Here is a 21,594-nt window from a genome sequence, read left to right as displayed (position 1 = left end):
GGAGATACATTATCTGGAAAACATTATGTGTATACATGGGACATGAAGCACAGCATTGGAGGCTCTACTGCTCATTGATGAAACTATTTTCAAGAGACCAAAACTGGTTTATAAAAAGCTGTGTACCCTAGTCTAGACCCTAGTCTAGGAGAAAACCTGAATACAGTAAAACACAATACATAGTTTCAAATAAGTTTTGTAAGATTCATCAGATGCAGATGACTACCAGGAAGATAAAAGTTTATTTGCCAGTCTGAAGAAGTGCATTTCAGTCTACCTGGACTACAGAGAGGAACCCGCGCAGACTGAAGTTCTTTTCTTTCCACATTTTCCTCTTCCTTGTCGCAGTGAAAGAAAAGTAAAGAGACATTTCCAGCAGTAACTACATGTGCACAGATAGCAACCACAGCCTTGCAAGTTTCTTAGCATATATAAATGCTATCAATAGCATATATAAATGATATTAAAAAAAACCACAAAGAAATCATACGCTATATCATATTTTCTTAATTTAAAAACATTTACTTGAGATCTTTAAGAGGCAATTCCCCTCTCCTTTTTTTTTTTTTTTTTTTTTTACTTAGGCATTGAGCTGCTCTTTGCATATACCCAGACTCACCCTAGCTGACAAGAAAAGTTACTCACTTTCCTATTTATGTAAGCATGCAACAGGGAAGAGGAAAACATTAAAAATAGGAAAATGTGATTCTAAAACCACAGAAAGGTGGTAGCAAGGACTCAAGGAGTACTCAAAACAACTTCAACTTATATTTTGGAATTAATTAGATATAAAGTTTCCACTTAGCCTCGATTTTTAAATGCAGTAAAAATATGGAAGAATGACTGAAGCAATAACCAGTCACAGTTCTTCCCTGTCTGTCAGTCAGGCATCACAGGTTCCACAGACACAGCTTTCTTCCATGCTGAAGTTACCAGCAACATTATTTTTCCAAGGCTTTGGCTTTTTACATATAAATTTCTACTGTAATTCTGTACAGTTTTGACAGTAATCTAAAATGTTTTAAGCTTCATGGAACAGGTCTAATAAAAGACAAAAATCCAACAAAAATCTGGTACTTAAATTATTTCTAATAGTTAACTCTGAATTCTGAAACATATCACTTATCATGAAAGAAAATACAAAGAAGTTGAGATGATAAAAAGTTGATAATATTTTGTCACCAAAGGTCAAAACATTCTGGGTACAGAGGCACACAGGTAGAGAGTGTGCAACATTTCTGTTGGTATATATGTGACATAACACAGTACTGCATGTAACTATCAGGTTTTGTGACAATACTGAATGACACAGAATAAAAAAAAAAAAAGGATGATACTGCAAAAGCACACTAAGAAGACAGTACAGAGATAAGGTAGGTACTGGCAACACATTTTACCAGGATAAATAATACCTGCTGTGAAAGTTACCTAAAATAAAAGACACTGTAAAGTAATTTTGCATTTTCTGCTTGTAGTTTAACATCTTCTTGGCTTTTGCTTCTCAACTTCATTCCTGAATTCTTACATGTGTAACTTTTACATGTACAGCTCAAGCCCCTTTTTCATTGATAACATATATTTTAGTTTTCTGATTGTTTTTTTTAACTCCCACAATTTTGAATTTGATATGCTCATAACATTTAGGTGATGCACTAATTCCTAAAGCTGAACTGCATCAGTTTACAAGTGTGAAATACTACTGTCTTGTCAACAGCCTTGCTTTGAGTACGCAAATGCAAACGTCTAAGTTACAGCTTCTGGATTGACAGTGCATTAGCACTACAGCAGCAATAATTGATCGGTGAAACTGCTAAGCAGTACATGCTGCAACGAATAGATTCTCTCAGAAAAAAACCCACAGTATTTGTCCTCAGAAAACAGACAGATAAGATGTCAACAGCCTGCATTAAACTGCTTTTAATTTAAAAGACCACTAAAGCAAGCATAACTGAATTATGTTTCTAGCAGGGAACGTGCTGGCTGGGAATGCTGAAATGATCACACTATTGCTGAAGAACTCAGACTATTAAATCTTAAAATCTATTAAAGCTATTAAATCTATTAAATCTTTTCTCATGGACAATGCAAACAAAAACCTGAGAGATAGATGGTTTGATAAAAACTTATAAAATAACCTTGCAGTAGACTTAATTATGAAAAGAGTACCTCCTTAAGTAATGTTTTCAAATAAGATATTCTTCATTTATTTACAAGTTTATTTCATGAGGTCACACAGACTTCTAACACAATTTTTCAGAGCTTTAAAATCCTATCAAGAAAATAACTTTTTACTTACTTCTCTAACACTTTAGATCTTTCAACCATTATTATATGTATTTCTCCTAGCAATCTGCCTGATGATTTGATTATTTAGAATGCTCATGTTAAGACTCCTGTTCTGAGCACATTTATTCAAACCTCAGAGTGACATTCTAATAATGGACATTCAGTACTGACTTACGTGTTAATTAAGCAACTTTAAACACTTGGTCCACACAGAAAAAATGAAATATAAGGAGAAATAGAACAGACCTACTGGGTCATTTTTGCTATACTGACTTTCCAATCACCACCTTAAGGGAAAAAAACTGCCCTTCAATACTAGTAGTAAATTTACAGATAGATAATTCTCATGTTACCAAAGAAAAATCACATAAGAATCTGCCCCACACAGCAGAAAAATAGGTTTTACCAAAACTCATAGTGGAGAATGGATTGCCTAACTGGTTTTCAATTTAGGAAGACTTCTGAAAACAGTCTCTCAACCATACATTCCTGGCACTCAAGCAATCACATCTGAGATTTCTGTAACATTTTCACATTACCTTTTAAGGACACAAAGAAAAGGAAATAATGGTCATATTTACCATGACCTGAAAGGACTGACATAGAACACTGTACAAGCAAAGCTACTGTTTCCCCAGGATCACTGCACTTTTCCTGGAATCTTAAGCTTCTTTAAAAAAAAAAAAAACTAAAACCTAAAAATGGCTATATCTAAGATCTCTTAGTTTCCAAGCAAAACACTCAACTTTCATACACACTGCATTCAACTACGATTTACTCTGTATTGGACTATACATTGTCTGAAAAAGGCAAATGATAGTAGTGTTAAAGGACCATAAAAGAAAACTCTGAAAACACTTGGAGTGTCACTTTTTCCAGTGTAGGTGTATGGTATGTATAAGGAGAAGCTCAAAGAAACATCTCAAAGGATTTTAAGAAGCTTTTCAATACTGGTGACACATTTTTCCCTGAAATAAGCCACTTCCTTTCTAAAACCCACACAGTAGCTTAGTGTCAAGACTCAGTAGCTACTCCTGAAGTATGCGAATACATTTTTCTTACCTAAAACACTGAAGTCTTACATTATCAGTTATATCTTAAATCATGGAAAGTAGTATCACTAGTCATGTCAGATTTCCATTCAGTGAAGAACACATTCCCCTTGCCACAGGCTGAATACATGCCATATCTACGTATAATGGGCTCTTGTCACTCTAGCAGGCATTTGAAAACCACTGTTAGTGGAAAATGAGTAAAGCCAATGGAAGTTGAGAAAAAATATTTCTTTTCAATATCTAGGTACAAATAACATTTTCAAATGGGCAAAATCAAAGGATTAGAGCTAAGTATTGAAAGTATACTGGATATCATGATGAAACTTCAGAATATTTTTATTCTTGGAGATTTCTTTGCAATTCTTCCTAAAACAACACCTCGTGAGCTTTCTCAGTTAAGACTTCCAAGATCACCTAATCATGATACAAAGTGGAAGTGGACAAAGTTACCTGATAATATTAATGCTCAGTTGCAGCATATGAAGCCAGAAAAAACAAAAAAAAACAAAAAAAAACAATTATTTGTGCTTGAATTGAAACAGCACCAAAATCAACAGAATCAAAAGTAAATCTTGCTGCAGTCAACTGAGTGATAAGAGAAAACTAATTACATTAACTCACTTCGTGGTAATGCTTGTGAGATTTCCATTTGCTTTTGGTGTAAGGCAAAATCGAAAGAAGATATTTACACAGGAGAGGCACAGAATGAATTCTAGAAAATTGAAAGACAGATAACATTAACAAAACACAAGCTAAGCATCTACTTGTTTGGCTTGTGGGTCATATTCTTGAAAAAGTTCTGTCTACATCTCAACAACCAGAACTACTGATTATTGCATTACTGATAAAAATTAGAAATTAACAATAAATGTCAGGGAATAAATACTCACTATAAAATAGTATATAATATCTAAATAATATAATATATATACTTGCCATAATATAGTATGATAAATACTATTAACAGCCACAAGCAAACAACATAGTTCAATATCTAGAAAACTAGACCTACGCTCTATTCCTAGATTATCAGGCACATCATGAGTAAGGCATTTTAACTTCCTGTGCTTCACTTCCTATTTTGACTTTTTATTTTTTTCACCAAATATTTATACACATAACTCTATAACTCTAGCTGCTAGTCCTGAGAAACAACCATAGTACAAAATAGCCATCCCCTACACAGTTCAACTGTGACAATGACTATCATTAAGAAAACTCTTCCTTTCTACCCCAACACCAAACTAAACACGCTCAGCTCACAGTATTTTTTTATAATTTCCTGCAAGGACTGCACATTTACAGAGATTTGACCTCCTTCTTGCTCACACATAACTAAAACCAAAAATCTTAGTGTCATAAAGTGGTTAACAATTCCGTTAACAGTGCCTGAAATGGAATAGAATCTAGCTCGCTCACCAGTATCTGTATTTGTTCTGTAATACTAACATGGGTAATAAGAAATGAAAATGTAGTTTAGACAGAAAAAGCAAACAGAAATGAAATGAGTACGTACATAATGCATACCTTTTTGACTAAGAAGGTACCATTTTTACATAAATATTTTTGAGAAATTTGAACTTCTAGAGAAGCTACTCTGACAACGCTGAGAGCAACCATATTGCAACAGTGCACTTTCACAGCATAATCTGAGCAGCACTAACAGCCACTGCTCAGAAAAAAAGTAGACACTGGAGCAATGCTACATATATGAAGATCACTGCTTTAAAAATACATATTATGATTTCATTCTTTGATTTATAGATACATCTTCACCTACTACTGACATGACAATGAATGAATACTTCACTAGTATAACTTTTTCAGAACATCCATATTCCTGCTGTAGAAAAAGAATAAGACAACATGGGCCATGTCTTCACAAATTCGAAATCTGTGAATAGAAACTGCTCACAAAGCATCAATTGACTTTAAAAACATATCATTTCAATCATTTTACATGTTCTAGTTACCTTCTAGGCACTTTACTAACAGAAAGTTGTAGAGAATGATGATGAGTTATTCCACAAAGGAATAACAAAACCAACGGACTACAGACATACCTCAAAAGTCAGACTTGTTTTTTAACAGGCTGTTTTTAAGTATGCAATGTAATGTTTCCATAAACATAAATGTACATTTCTGCAACAACAGATGCTTACGAATCATTTCATAAGAATCATTCATTTCAACAATCACTTTAGGTGAAATCTCACAAACTGAATTTGCTTTGATTTTTTGAAAGGGGGGTAGGCCGAAGAGTACTTCAACAGACGCTACAGCTAAACAAGTAATTTGGTTGTATAACACAGTAATATTGAAACACAGACTCTATTCTCTCTGAACTGCCCATTAAGACAGCAATCAGGGAAGCAGGATAGAGTTCCTTGAAAATAGATAAAGCAAAACAACGTTGGCTTTGGCTTTTACTTCATCTCTGTTTTCTAACAGAGAGCAAATACATCACTTTCACAAAAAATGATTCTTACTTCCCTACAGAAAATCCTGTAAGGTCAAAACCATTAGCACACACACAAGTATATACAGCTTAAAGCAGTAACACTTCCTCAACATCTGAAGAGAACACTGAGCATCATGAACAGAACATAAATCAGTCTAAGTGCTTACCAGCTGTCTGTATTTCTTGTAAATCAAAAAAAAAAAAGGACAAGTTACCAATAAAAACAATTTCAATTTTCAAAGAAAAAAAACAGCAAACCTTCACCTCTTCAGTACTTCGCAATTCAAAGTAAAATAGAATTTCTTAAAAACAATGAAATTTGGTGGGTTTTTTTCCACTCCCAACCACAGCTCATAATCAACATTTCATACAAAGACTTATCACAAGAATTTTACAAAAATGGGCACTTCAGATTTCAGACATGAATGACTGTGTATATAACTAAACTACTGCCCTTATAACAGACACTGTCTGTAATTGTACATACATTTATGTAATGTTTACATACCTACATATTTGTGTAATATCCTATCATCATAGGACTATTTTGAATAGCTATTCATTTCTGCAGAAATTGCTCTGAAACTTTCCTGCGTGTGTTGATTTTTAGAAATTGCTGAGTAATGAAAAAGAAATTTGAATCACGTGATTGGAGGAAAAAAAGTCAGAACAAGAACTGCAAGCTCTGCCCCCCTGCACCAACTAGTCTCTTCACAATGTTATTGTGCAGTAGTTTGAGAAACTGAAGTACCTTGCTGCTTTTTAAGATCCTGAGAATTGTCTGAACAATACAAATTAGAAGTTACTTCAAAGAGTAATTACTGAATTAAAAAAAAAAAAACATATAACAGTTATGTGAAGTTCTGATTTCATCATTTTAAAACTGGAATTTTCTGCTCCTAACATCCTATAAGTTGGGAGGGGGAAAAAAAGCACCATTTTTTCTGCCATGATTAAAAAAAAAACTAAACTAAATATAATTACATTAAAGTATATGCAGAAGCAATCATTTTTGAAATCTAACTGGGTGCTGTTATTTTTATAGCCTTCTCATAATTTATTGTTACTTTCAATTGCCCTGACTTTCTAAAGCAGGTTAAGATAGAAATCAAAGTCAATTCACACTCATTTTCCAAAACAAGTTCTGATAAAATTATCAGCTACAAAAAGAAACCCAGAAGAGAAAAATGGAAAAGGTATTCAGAAACTTTATTTAGTAGGCTACTGTAGTACCTTCTACTGCAAGAAAGATCTAGAAAGCTAGTACTATTTTGTGCCTTTTTCTTATTTCACTGATATCCTTTCATTTTTAAGACCCTATTATGGTTTTAAAATGCTATCAAAGTTATCTACATAATTTCAAACACCCATTTCTAACCAAAAGTAAACTGGAGCCTGAATACAGTCTGAAGATGTACTAGTACATATCAGTTTCTGCCCTACTTTCTCCAAGGCAATCTTTCACTGAAAAAATAATGCCTGCACAAATGTAGACACGAATGTGAGTGTTTCCACATCAGAAACAATTACAGAATATTCAATCACTACTTTAACTGTGTCAAGTAAATCAACGAGAAACTGTAATTAAGACTATTTTCAAATATGCATTTTATTTAAGCACACAAAGCAATATTCAGAACAATTTCATATAAAAAAAATCAGTATCCACTTAATTAAAAATAATGTTCAAAATAAATTTAATGTATGCAATACCTTCAGAATATACAGTCCAAATACCGTAATCCTTTATATGTCCATATTCAACACAGACATAAGTACTTTACAGTGTTAATATGGATTTTGAAATAATACAATTAACCCACATTAGACAAAAATATACAGTAGCTGCAATTTGAGTGGAAAAAATTATATATATACATACAACAATAAAATACAATTATTTTAAGCATCAAACAGGCAGAAACAGAGTTGTTATACAAAAATGCCATATACCATTATATTTACGGAGTATCCTAAGACATCACTGATGAAAGAAACCTGGTTCTCATTAATTGCATTAAAGAAATTAAGGAGAAATTAAGGAGAAATGAAGGAACTTAATATATCCTATCCACTTGAAAAGCATACATAGTAACATTACCCTTGGTTTGAAAAAGAATATAGAATTTTCCAAGTGTTGAAATAGCCTCTGCTGAAAAATAAACCTGATTTCTAATTAATTATCATTTAGGAACCTTCAAAGAGCCTAGCCTGCAAATCTGTATTAATTCAAGCCTCATTTGAGGTTTCAGTATTATAAACTGAAGAAAAATCCCTTCCCCACTCCTTATATACTGAACAGCATGCACTGATCGCTGACAATACTGAGATACATGCAAGTGAAAAAAAATATTTATACATGAAAATTTAGCTAGCAAACAAGATCCAAAGTTTTTTTTTTTTTGTTTTTTTACTAAGGTATCAATCCCATAGTAAGAACTCTAATAAACATAATACTGATGCCCTTGGGCATCAGTCACGTATTAAAAGTTTTATCTGCATGAAACTCATGGCAAAACCATTCCAAGTACTACACATTGCCACCTACATCTTGTACATGCTTTCCAAATGAGTCCATAGATATATATTTCCATGTATGTCCAGTACTCAGCTCTAAGTTTAATATAAATGCTAAGAAATGTCAGACAAAGAAAAGCAGACAAGAGGTTGAGAAAACAGACCAAAAACAATGAAAAGTTCAACATAACAAAGATTTAAAGAGTAAAAAAAATTCCAAGAAAAAAATTTGAAATGTATATATTAGAAATTTTTACCTATAAAAACATTAATTAGAGCTTCAAGAATACAGGGAACATAAGAAAGTAAAAACATCTTCAATATATAGCCAGGCATGCCTTTAGCAAGCTTTTCACTACTTTTTACTTCTACATTTAAAAGAAAACCTCCAAATTTTAACAGTAAATTCTCCAAATAGGACATTTTGTTTCAGTGGGAAAAATACATTTGGATTTCACAGCAGTGAGAAGATAATACTGACTACAGAGAAACGGACAGCTATAAAAAGTATTTTATGTTGTTCAAAAAGTAGAATTTACTATTAAATCTAATCAATGAAATTGCATACAATTTATAGAGACTTCTAAGTTCCCTCAAGCATACGAAACAAAGAAGGCTCAAGAATCTACTTTGATGTTATCTTATTGAAGAAAGGTAGATCCTCAACCAAATGGCAAAGGAATTACAACAATTCTGTTCCTGCTCATGAACTTGTAAGAACACAGTATGTACACTGGATTGTATTGCTTACACTTCAATGCTTTAAGGCACTTGAAACAAGTAAGGATACAGACAACTAAACTTTACATGTAATCTAGAACATAAACACTTCAGCACTGTTATTAAATAGAACTTTTATTAGTAAGAATTAGAAACATGAACTCCATTCAAGAGATCAGAGGTCAAATTGCTGACAGTCCTACAAAACAACAGCTACCATCAACTAGACAAACAAGCAAATTACACAGATGAAATTTGTACCTGAGAGCACTGGAACTGTTTTTATTTAGAAACAAGATTATAGCGCAACCTGAAGTCAGGAATCAACTTAAGTTTTTGTCTTACTTTTATACAATAAACTAAATGAAAAACAGATTAAAACTGGATTAAAACTCTACTGTCCTATACTAGCTGCCAAGTTCATTACGAATAAATGTATCACAGTACATGAACAAATATATTTTTTTTAGTTGCAGCAGTACCTCTATTGCACGTTTTGCTGGTCGGGATCTAAAACACTGACACTGGAAACGTATCAAAAGAATTAATGCATACTAATGTATACTAACAGAAAAATTTGAAGACACACAGTCACTAACTTGACTAACACAGGTACCAGAATCTGATCATCAGCTACAAAAAGCCAGTCCTAAATGTCCTAATTCTGACCTTCAGTGTTAAGCTTTGAAATAAAAGTGACAGGTGGCAACAGTAGGAAATGTGTACACCACTACAGAAGCACTCTTCAAAACAGACAAGAGGCAGATATAAACAGCACCTATGCTCTGTCTGAAACATTTTCTTCCATTAAGAAAAGACACCCATGCTAAAGTGAAGTTAATCCAATACTTTTCTGAAAGACTTTAGAACAAATGACAGAATTCTCCTAAAACTACTCATGAAACATGCCACTTATGTCTCTACAAAATAGCTGTTCTAAAATTCTGAAAATCACATTCTGACAGATGACTGGAGAATGGAAGAAAGAGAATGCAATTTTACATGTGCTTGCTCCCCAACAGATTTGGTCCTATTAAAATCTAAATGTCCTATTACAACTTTCCATCAAAACCTGAGGTTAGTGAGGCTCTTTAAAAATGAAGGATTTTCTAAGTACAATAAAGATACAAAGAGAATAGTGACACTGAGGATAAACAGTGAATTAAAAGAGTGGCAGTTTAACTGCATACCTTACCAGGAGATTTAGCTTTAAGAACATTTAATAAAACAGTTGTAATCTAAACTATGGTTCCCACTCCTCAAACTACACACTATATAGCAGAACTGACATATTTAAAAAAATACTTGAGTGTTCTTCCCATTTAAAGATATATACACACACCCCTAGGCAGGTGTTTCAAAAAGTCTAATGAGGTTTATAATGTGTTGTACATGTTGCTATCTACAGACTAAAGATCAAGACTTCATAAAAGTTAAAAAAAGTTAAACTGCCACTGAAAATTAGGCAAAAATAAAGATATTCAGTGCAACAGCTACAAAGTTCACATACAAATTTGTTACCAATCTTACAGTGAGAATTGCCACGTCAATTAAAAAATTCAAAAACCTCAATTCTGGATTGTAAATAGGTCCTATATGTTTCTTTTTCCATCATACCAAGGTAAAAAACATTGATTCCTTCCATTTTCTTTGTGCTATTTTCTTGTAAAAGCTTTTTGTTGATTAGCTTTTACAATATCATCAGGAGATGCTGTTTTGAAGTCAAATGGTGTAATGGCTGTTTTAGGAGCAACTTCCTTACATTTTACATCTTGTACTTGTCTACTGTAAAGGAATGCTTTATGCATACCAACTGTGTGTCGCTTATAACCTTTCGGAGGATACGGAAGACATAAAGTTAAAGCAAAAGCTGAAGGTTTTGCACGCAGAGCCTTCATCCATGAAAGGGACAAGTCCTGTCTCTTAGAAGTAAGCCCTCTTTTGCTTTTATTTGTTTTACCTAATCCAGAACATTTTCCCTGCTTTGCCTTTAAAAGTTTTGTTTCAGGAATTAAAACATTTGACTGTCCTATTATATTTTGTTCTGCAGGTGCAGACACATTTTTCAGAAGGACACTTAAATCAATGTCTGTTTTTTTAGAGGGCCTCAATTCAGTTACATTGAGTACGGAAAAGTCTGTTTTTTGTTGAGTATCATCTACTTCAATAGCCTCTGCTATTAAATCAGAGAGCGTTAAGTTCTCAACCTCCTTCAGTGGGCAAACTGTAGAGAGGGCTAGAGAAGACAAAGATCCTGTTAACTCAGGCATCCCACTTGAAGTTTGTGGTTGACTTACTAGTTGCGATAACGATGAGGTTCCCAAATTCTCATCTGTGACACTTGCTGTTGACTGGGTATAAAGATCAGCCAAAGAATAACAGTGGCTTGCACTGCTTTCCTGGTGCTCCTGAAGTAAGTCAGCCAATGATGTATTTCCAGACTTTAACACTGGAAACGCAGCCATCTCTGAAGAGGAGTTTTCTTGCTTTCTACTTTGCGCAAGTGAAGAAAAATTTTCAAGTAGTTCATTCTTTCTATTTGCAGTACGACTGACTTCATTATCAAGAGCCAATTGTCCTAAAGTGCTCGTTAAGCAAGGACTGCAAAAATTTTCATCACTATTGCCATAAAAAGTTTTTGAGGAAATAGGCAGAATGCTGTCTTTAAGACTCAGAGAATCACAAACCACATTTTGCATCAGCAAGGATTTCAAGTCCTGTGTTTCCCTGCATTTGAACTTCTTAAATGAAGAATTTCCAGAAGGGTTACTTCCTATACTACAACAAGCATCTTCACTGTCAGGAATGGAACCTACTACACTCGCACTTTCTGATAGCAGATTCTCTGCCTCATTCATAGGCTCAGAAAATGATCCTGTACAGATATCATCACTGGAAGAAGAATGAACAAGTGAAGAAGATTTTGATTCTTTCTTTTCAGATGAGCATATACCAGATTTTTCAACATCAATGAGCATTTTGTCATTTGCAATTAAGGAACAACAAGCAGAACCAGTTCTGGGTGTCGAGTTTCCAAACTCTGGTTTGTTGGTGCTGTCAACATTTTCCATTGCACAAGAGAAACAGTTTTTATTAGAAAGCAATTTTGGAAAAGAAAGTGAGTCTCCTTACCTTACAATAGCCAAAAATTTTCAGATGCAAGTACAGCCACAATGAAGAATCCATTTATTTATTTTTAAGAAGAGAGCAGCATCAAAAAAAAATCAAGAAGAAACATGAAAAGGCATTTAATTACAAAGTGCTACTCAAAGATATCTGCTGTTATACAATTAAATTATTGTTATCTACTGAAATACCTACACAAATTTACAAATCAGCAAAAAAAATGCCCATAAAGACTATGAAGATTCAAGTATAAAGCACCCTAACCTTTCCCAACCCTTAAAAAAAATCACTGTGGAATGTCAGTTTACTAAGCGAAGATTGAGAACAGAAGTTGGGACATATTTTCATTAATTAAGTCATACGTTAAAATTCAGAAATTTATTGTGAAATGAGGATGGCTGCTTGCAGCCTGAATTTAAGCCAACAAGCTGATGATTAAACTAGTGAAACATACTGCTTCCTTTAAATGTTTTCAGAACAAAGAAATAGCAGTTGGTCTCTTTAAGATTCCCAATAAATTACTAACACAATAATAATCATCTTCACAGCCTGTAAAGCCAAAATTAAACTGTACATAGAAATGAATCATCCTGAATCCAAATAGTTAAATAGTTGTATACCTTTTGTCGTCTTTCTTACGATCACAGCACCCTCATCCTTAGTCTTCACATTTTGCTTACTGCCTTGTGAAAGCACAAGATCCAAAGCCTTCTGTACATCAAATTTACTGTCCAGTACTGCTTGCACCATTGCTTGGTCTGGTACAGTCTCTGCCAAAACTTCTCTCATTTGATCAAGGCATGAACTAAGACGTGCTACAAAAAACAAATTACTGTTACAAATTGACACAAAATACAGTTTTAACAAATCAGCCTAAGTACAAGCACCACACATCTGATTAATAAAAACAAGAGAAAAATATCATGCTAAGAAATAAAACCTTCATAAACTGATTTTAATCTCATTTCTTTTCATAATAAGATTTTATTCCCAAAACCCTGGAGAATATTTCCTTCAAGTATTACAATAAGGAATGTATCACTGACTATTATGTATATATTAGTCCATGAAGTCTCAACATCATAACACTTTGATGTTATAAAACTAACCACAGAGAAGAAATACAAACAATGTAAAATTCCTCAAAATCACTTAGTAAATTAAAAAATATGGTGTTAAATGGGCTTCTGTATTAAGCGTTTACAGGAGCTATACTTAAATCAGCAGTCTTGTTGCAGAACAAGTATGGGTAGAGCCCTGGATGATGTGTTAGCTGAATATTGTTCATCCTGAGCATCAGATAAAATCTCCCAATTCTCTGCAGCTAGCCTGATTACAGTCAATACTCTTGTATTAATGGGCAACACTGTCACAATTTTCCAAGTGCTCTATGACAATAGTGAAAGAAAACAGCTCTTATGAAAACACTGCTGTTCTCACAGCAGAAATGGTTACTCCTAGTTTTCCTTTCCATCTTTCTCCTTTATGTCCAGAATAAGTTTCCTCCTTCAAATATCACTTCATAATAACTGGTGGACCTTGTCAAAGCCATAATGAAAACTCAGTGTGTTGCACTGTCTAGATGATCTGCATCTACAGACTGACTCTTTCCAGTTTCCTTCCACAGCATCATTTCTTGCTGCAAAGTGCATCATACCACCAATTTATCATATTTATTCGTATCTATGCATTACTATAGATTCTACACTATTGTTCCAGAATATTGTGCAATGCATGTTTAAGTGCAAAATTTCATTTACACTTATTTTCTAATGATTCAACAATACACTTCATGCTTACTAACATAAAAGTAACTCAATAATAAAAAAAAAATTCCCACAAAGTTAGTTATTAATATCTAGGAGAGACTTGTAATTTTTTTCATAGAACATTTAATTAAGCTATTAGATAGCAAGTTTGAAAAACAAAAGCATGTATTCTTTCCCCCATCACTCTGTATGGAACTGGGCTTGTAACACTGAACATAAAGCTGCAGGACTGAATTGAAATCAAAGACTAATGGATTCGAAACAGCTTCCAATAAAACTGTAGAGTATACAGGTACCTAATGACACCGTTTCAAGGAAATGTATCGCTTCACACCTCTCAAATAATACCACCTTACCATCATTTGGAACGCAATATAAGCAAAAGACCATTTTATGTACAAATACACTTTCTTATGCTCTCCCATTGCTCCATTTGTGAAGTTAAGATACTAAGCTACACAGATACCTGGTCTGAAATAGAACAATTGTTCTTTTGTTTATATTTCATATCAAACCAAATTATTTCTAGTAAGAAAGTAATCCTGGTTATATCCATATTCTGTATTGTATCATGCAACAGGCTGTTGGGTGCAGAGGCACAGCACACTGCAGAGTTGTACTTCCTGGTTTTGTCTAGCAGTCTCAGGTGGGTTCTGACTCTCCAAGAGAAAGATACACTAAGATGCTCATTTCCCAAGAGCATCCACATGCTCTCCAATTCCAGGTGATGGGGATGATTCTTGGGGGTTCCAGCAGCATAGTGAGCAGCAGCACAGTTCTGGCCTTCCTCTCTCTCCCACTTGAATTACTAATTGTAAATCTCTTGCTATTATCTTACTTTCTTTTACCATTTGTATTGTATTTGTTACCTCTCCCTATCTTAACTGGGTCGTTTTAATTCCCTTCACACCAATAGGGGAGAAAGTGGCCCCCTTGCCAGTCACACTTGAAACTGCTACAAAAGTAGAAGTATATTTCAGTGTAAGCAAGCAAGATACAGGTACTTTACAAGAGTGACAAGCCTGAAGAAGCACCACTAATGCCACTGCTCATGAAGCACACTGTTCTAATACAAGATTTCAGAATATCAAGCAGTAGTTGTGGTGTTGTGTAACACTGAGTTCAGACTACTTAGTCTACTACTTTGAATCATGAGAGATCAGAGTATTACCATTTTTCTATCATTACCTCTATCAGCTTCAGTCAACTGATGACTGGATGTAAAATAACCAGCAGTATCTTCTGTATCCTCATAGCCATATTCCTCTTCCAGTGGCTCAGCAAACGTTGCTGGTTTGTCTCGTCTTGAGTAGATAAACTGAGCTGCTACATTAGGTAAAAATTGAAGTACAAAAAAAAATAATTCAAGTATTACTTCCTTCTTTAGAAACAAAAATTGTAAGAAAAAAAAGTTAGGATGCTGAACTGTTTTCAACACAATGAAAAGACAGACTGGGAAATATCTTGGTAAAATGCTTATACTACATAGACAGATACAAATTCGGTACTCAAACAGATAAAAAACTATTTTCCAGGTCTGAAAAACAGTTCCTTTCTATTCTGAATTACCTCCTATGGTCTGATGTCTTCATAATCTTATTCCACACCTTTTTATTTATTTTTTTAAACTTCAGTGACAATTTAAAAAATTAGCGTGCAAATAAATACTACTTTTACAGTATAGCACTGTCACACTATTATCTCACTTGAGCATGTTCTTTTCTTTCTGAAATTTCACTGGAAATACAGGTCATGAATTAAAATGTACATTCAAGACAAACTTCAAACAAGTGCACATTTCCATTACGGTTTAAAACTATATTAACACATATACAGGTAAAACCTGTTGCTAAACACAAGCTCATTACATATTTTCAGAAACATTTAAAACATAACATAAACTGATGCCCTTGTGCTTTTAATGTCCTCACAAATTTAATATTCTCTGCAGCTCTGAAATGCTTACTAAAACCATATGCAATATCTATTAGTAGTACTGTATTAGCGTTTCCTAAATGCATATTCTTCCATATCAATCACCATAACTGAAGCAGCTATTACTATTCAAAGACTACTATGTGATCTAAGTCTACTTTCTGTACAAAGAATCACACAGAATTAAGAAAACTACTGCGCACCAACATGAGAATTAGTTCTGCAACTTAACACTTTGTTTTTATTTTTAAAGCATACACAAGTTCTCATCACAAAATAAAAAACTACCTTATTCATTACAGATGTTGAGAAAAGTCTAGCATTAAATTTAGAAATTCAATGTGAGACCATTTATATCAGGGAATGTGACTACAATTAGTAAAAATATACACCTATACTATCTTACCTAAAAAGAGTAGGATGACAGAGAAACAGACTTTCAAAGACCCAATTAACTCAATTACCTGCAGCCAGAGGCCACAGTCTAAATCACAGATGCTGTGTATTTAGAACCAGACAAATCATCTGCAGCAGCACAGCTGCAGAACAACATCAGCCATACTAGCTTTAGGGTCTACCTGGGTCTAAAAACCCTGCCACCAAATCTAGGCAAATCCTGCATTAATCATCTTTCAGAGATTACTACAATCTAGTAGTTCTACAGCTAAGTTAAATTCAGCTAGGCCAAGCCACTCCAATCCCATCTTATCTGAGCACACAGCATCACTATTTTTGCACCAATTTTGCCATGTTCCAAACAATCAAAAGCTTATTAACTTCACATCAGCTTACATGAGAACAGATGTAAGCAAGGACCAGTGGTGCATCCCACAAAGACTCCTTACCCCATGTACCTTCAAAGTTTTGTAAAAGATATCAAATATGAGACACAGAATCACAACTGTTGCACACAGGTGGATTCTACTAATACTTTTTTAAAGGCAGCAAATATTTCAACACCATCAACATATATCAAGATATTTATATCAAGCACATTCTGACCATCCGCTACCCATAGTAATACAGTTGGCATGACTAAACATGGTAACCACGTTTGTATGTAATTATTTGAACTAACCTGTAGAAGGAGAAATGCAATAATCATCTTCTACTGACTGGCCATATACATCATCATCTTCAAAATCTATGAAGTAAAACAAACAAACAAACAAAAATTAGCCTGCACAATTTTTAAATAGAATCATAAAATCATTCAAAGGACAGGATTTTGTAGGGTACTAAGATCTTACTGTACTTCTGGAATACTGGAGATTAATAAGCTGCCATTCATTTACTCCTTCATTTAGTAAGCTGTTCTACTATTAAATGTTAAAATAATACAGTGCTTTATTCCTCAGCAGAAAATTTTCAGGAGTTGCAGTTCTTCGCCATCTCTTTTGGAACACTGCCCTCATCATCTAAATTCTGGCTCCTTCAGTTCTACTGACTTTTATCCCTAGAGCTTCCCTTAGTATTTCTGTCTGACCTCTCGATAGCCTCAGCCACAGACTGTTCTGTTGCAAACCTCACTCCTGTAGCTCAGGTTGGGATTTCTACCCTACATTTACCTATTTCTCTTGCACTTTTCACCAAGAATAATGAAATACATAAAAGCATAATAAAATGTTTTTGAAGACATTATTGCACATGCTTGACAAGTTCACAAATATTGTTTGTTTCTTTTTTAAAGAGGAAAAAGTAGCTAGTAGCTAGACAGAAATTCAGCACTCTGATACCAACTTAAAGGCCACAGAACTGTGATATTACAAACACTATATCCATCCAAAATAAGGATGAAAGGTGTGAAAGGTTAATTTAACTCTAAACACAAAGTAGGAAAAAATCGATGACAATTCAACTTTCATTTACCATAAACTATTTTTTAAAAAACAATAGAGAACAGCCTGGAAACCACAGAAATATTCCACAGCATCAACAGCTCTCTTGCCAACATACTCTCTGATGGAATTCAGCAGATTTCAGTTCAGAATTCATTCAGTTCTGAACACACTACCACAAAAAGAGCTCAGAAATAGAATGCAGTTACATGAAGGCTGAAAATTCTTCCTCAGAGCTCAGAAGCCTTCCTATGAAAAGAGACCAAAAATACTGCAGATATTTACCTCAGAAGACCAATAATTGGGCCTAACAAAGCATTATACATACATGTATCATAAGTTATTACATACAGCAAGATTGCACATGACTACAAAAGTAGTATATGACGGAAGTATATTAGACCACATATATACATACCTATAATTAAATCTGATGTGTAATAAAGCAGTAGAGCTTCAGAGTAGTAATACCAACATAGGCCTCATATGGTTTCATCAATTTACAATGTATCTCAGCAAACTCAGTTAAAAGAACTGATCCAAATACAAGCACAGAAGAAAATTCTACAGGTTGGATACTCAATTACACAGAGGACAGAGGTCCAGGTAGGACCAGCATTACAGCCAATCTTTGATTAAGTAAATGCCTATAGAGGATGAAAAAAATCAGTACAAATATTCCAACCCAGTCTAAGGTTGGGCTCCTATTAGGTAGAAGTACACTAGAGAAACAGCAAGACAGATCACACAAAGGTACACACAGATTTAAATTATTTCTCTCAAAATTCCAAATTCATGGCACAAAATCCAATCTTTGAATCTTGCATCTGTCCACTCAACAGCAAGAGCAGACAGGCAGAAATATTTCCTGCATTTTGTTGTACCTAAAAAAATTAGGCAACAAAATAGCTGTTTCCATACTGAAGTGTTATCTAAAATATCAGTATAAAGTGGAAGTGTGCCCATTTTTTCACAGCGCAAGCCAACGCAAATAAAAACCTTGGTTGAGGACAGTTTGTCTGCATTAATGGGACAGGACACTTTACTGTAAGCAGAAGCTAAGTTCTTACACGAGATCTCATTCACCCCATGCAAACTCCACTACGATGTAACAAATATCTGATCCTCCCTTAGATGCTCAACTCTACCTTCTAGAACTACGCCACTCCCACACAGAAGTGCTGCTGTTCTACAGATGTTGCCTCTTGTCCACGTGACACCAGCAACAACATGCTCTACTGAGATTGGGCCCACCAACTTTCAAAAGCCCGAAGAACAGCTCAGTCACACCGATACTGGCTTTAAGCAACTCCCACGCCTCTGAAAGGCGCTCAGCCTTCGCAGCCCCGGGGCCGGGCAGCAAACCTCTCGGAGCTCGGTTTGCCAGGGCCGCATTCCCCCACTGACTGCCAGGCAACAAGCAGGCGGCGGGAGGCAGCGCCGGCAGCGCGGCCACGGGCGGGAAGCGGCGGGGGGGGCTGGGGGGAGTGGGGCGAGGCCTTCCACGGCACCTCGTCCAACCCCCGCGGAGGGGAGGGGAGCGAGCTGCTTTTCCCCTCCCACCGGCCCGACGATCCCCCGCGTCCTCGCCTCGAGCCGAGCGGGCTCCTCAGCCGGGAAGGGGCTGTGGGCCGGGATTACGCGAAGGGACGGGTGGTTGGCAGGCCCGAGGCTGGAACGGCGTCGGACGCAGCCGCCGGCTTCTGCTCGTCACTACCTTCGTCGTAGTTGTAGCCTCGGACGTTCCTGTGCCGGGACATGATGGCGGCGGCCGCGTCGCTCGCCCGCTCACGCTGGAACGGTGGGCTTACGACGCCATGTTGGTCTCCGCCGGGACGCGCAGAAACGCTCTGCGCAAGCGTGCTGAGCGCGCTTCCGGCCGCACAGCGGCTTCGCGCATGCGCGACCTTCCCCGGCAGATGCGGCGCGTGCTGATCGGCGGGCGTGGGGCAGCGTCGGGTGGCGGGGCCTCCGCCCTCACAGCGGAAGGGGCTCAGCCGGGCAGGGGGGGCTGCAGGGCGGCACATCTGGCTTCAGGTGTCCTGTGGCACTTGAGGTGTAACCGTGTGTATGGAAGTCGCAGCGCAAACTGAATAAATTGTTACAGCCGTGTGTAAGCATGTGTATTTAACTTGACTGAAACTCGGAGCTGTTACCTCTTTGAAGACAGCACAGCGTTTGGCCAACGCTTACTCGAAGATGCCTAATGTATTTGTGTAGTATCAGCAGTGGTGTCAGAAAGGCATTTGAAGCACGCTACAAACTTGCAATGATGGGTTTGTATCAGCTCAGCGTGACCTGGCTGTTGGCGACCCATAGCCATTGCAGTCTGGTGGCTGATAAATGGGCTGTACTGATTAGCATTGCTGTTGGCAGAGTTACATGTCAAAGCTTTGAATTGTTGACTTGTTCAGGGACTGCTAGATAGATAGGCAGCCCCCCAGTATTTCTCAAGTCAGGTGTCTCTTGTCTTCCATTCACGACTTTTAATACTTCGTTTACCTTCTTTGCGTACAGTCCAGACACAGTTGCAAATCCAGCTTCCTCCAGCCAGCTGCACAGCCCAGGTATCCTCAGCTCACTTCCAGCCACGCATCCCAACAAGCACACAGACCTTGGTTGTCCAAGTGACACCTAGCTATTGTCTCGTTCTGGCCAGTAAATCCAAAACTATCTCTATCTGCAACTGCATATCCTTCCTGACCGCTGCCAGAGGCAGGGTGTGTTAAACATAAGCCAAAGTTTGTATTCATATACAAATAGTATGCAAATGTGCAGATTGTTTCCTTGTGTTATTTGCATATTTCTAATCAATTTGTACAGAAAAGCACATGCAGCTGCACAAACTTATGATCTATTCGTCTTTCATATGGTGCTAGGATTACATCAGAACTGGAAACAAAAATATCTAATTAATGTTGACCTTCAGTGATGCAAATAAATGTCCTCCACCACAGAGGTTTGACAGAAATTGTATTGATCACTGTCTGTCCCAGTCTCTTGATATGGATCAAAGATGTGGAAGTGAAGAACTGCTGTCACATTCAATGATTTAACATTACATCCTTAGTGTATGTCAGGGTCCACGTGGCACGAAAAAGTCTTTAGGACTGTTTTCAACTGCAGATTTTGAAGGATTAAGACCACTGACAAAAATGCACCTAAACCATTTGTAACAGTAGTGATTCCCAGCAGAAATGTAAGAGATTTCTAAACAGCTGATTCCCATTGCCTCTAGCAGCAGAAGTCAGTAAGTAGATGAGCAGACTGATACATTCAAAATAAGTTTGCAATGAGAATGCTTGTAGAAAACTGTGGGGTTGAACAGGTCATGCTTTAAAGTTGTGTAACATCATGTAGAACTGTGGCAGTATCTTCTGTTGGGTGACACAATTCTAAATTCAAAATCTCAATGTAGCATGTGCAACTGGTCCTTTAGTGAAGTAAATTAAGAACCTGTAGCACTACAACCCTCACAACGTTCTGGCAGTCTGCCTCCAGCAGCTTTAACTTGGAGATTGCACTTTTTCAACTTCCATAATTGTTAACATTTTTGAAATGTTAGTATGTCAATAAAATATTAATTGTGTAAATTTAACATATTTTCCTTTTTCAAATAGTGACATTTCTTATTTCAAACCAGACCATCATATTACAAAGATGTTTTTTTTAGAATCCTCATCATGGTTTTTACACAAATCACCAGCTGCTTATCAAATAATCATTTTTCCTTTTTGAATTTTATGTTCATGTTCATTATGTTATCACTTTGGATTTTCAGCTACTATGACATCAGCAGATATGACCTACATTTCATTTGCTTGACATTCAAATGCAACATTGTTTACAGTATTTCAAAATTGGTATTTAAAAGAAGAAAAAAATAA

The 21,594-nt window shown here is 35.9% G+C and overlaps 2 protein-coding genes across 4 annotated transcripts in view; both read right to left on the bottom strand.

Annotated features, from left to right (window-relative positions):
- Positions 1–19,560, bottom strand: part of HBS1L (HBS1 like translational GTPase) — a 60,471-nt gene extending 40,911 nt beyond the window's left edge. The window contains exons 1-5 of one of the 3 annotated variants that reach the window (XM_065733520.1): positions 19,425–19,560; positions 16,948–17,013; positions 15,123–15,260; positions 12,786–12,980; positions 11,993–12,166 (exon numbers count right to left, since the gene is read on the bottom strand). In XM_065733520.1, the coding sequence (XP_065589592.1) occupies positions 11,993–12,166; positions 12,786–12,980; positions 15,123–15,260; positions 16,948–17,013; positions 19,425–19,467 (616 nt within the window). In that variant the 5' untranslated portion in view covers positions 19,468–19,560. The remainder of the gene's footprint in view (positions 1–11,992; positions 12,167–12,785; positions 12,981–15,122; positions 15,261–16,947; positions 17,014–19,424) is intronic. The other 2 variants (XM_065733512.1, XM_065733503.1) reach the window with 2 other exon arrangements.
- Positions 9,137–11,931, bottom strand: LOC136046795 (uncharacterized). Its single transcript, XM_065733568.1, has one exon. The coding sequence runs from the start codon at positions 11,895–11,897 to the stop codon at positions 10,695–10,697; it is 1,203 nt and encodes a 400-aa protein (XP_065589640.1). The 5' UTR covers positions 11,898–11,931; the 3' UTR covers positions 9,137–10,694.
- Positions 19,561–21,594: the final 2,034 nt, after the last annotated feature.

The sequence above is a fragment of the Cyrtonyx montezumae genome, unplaced genomic scaffold (assembly GCF_038088225.1).
Source record: "Cyrtonyx montezumae isolate F1298 unplaced genomic scaffold, pur_monq_1.0 scaffold_0, whole genome shotgun sequence".
Lineage (NCBI taxonomy): Eukaryota > Metazoa > Chordata > Aves > Galliformes > Odontophoridae > Cyrtonyx > Cyrtonyx montezumae.
This window is presented reverse-complemented; position numbering and strand designations above follow the sequence as displayed.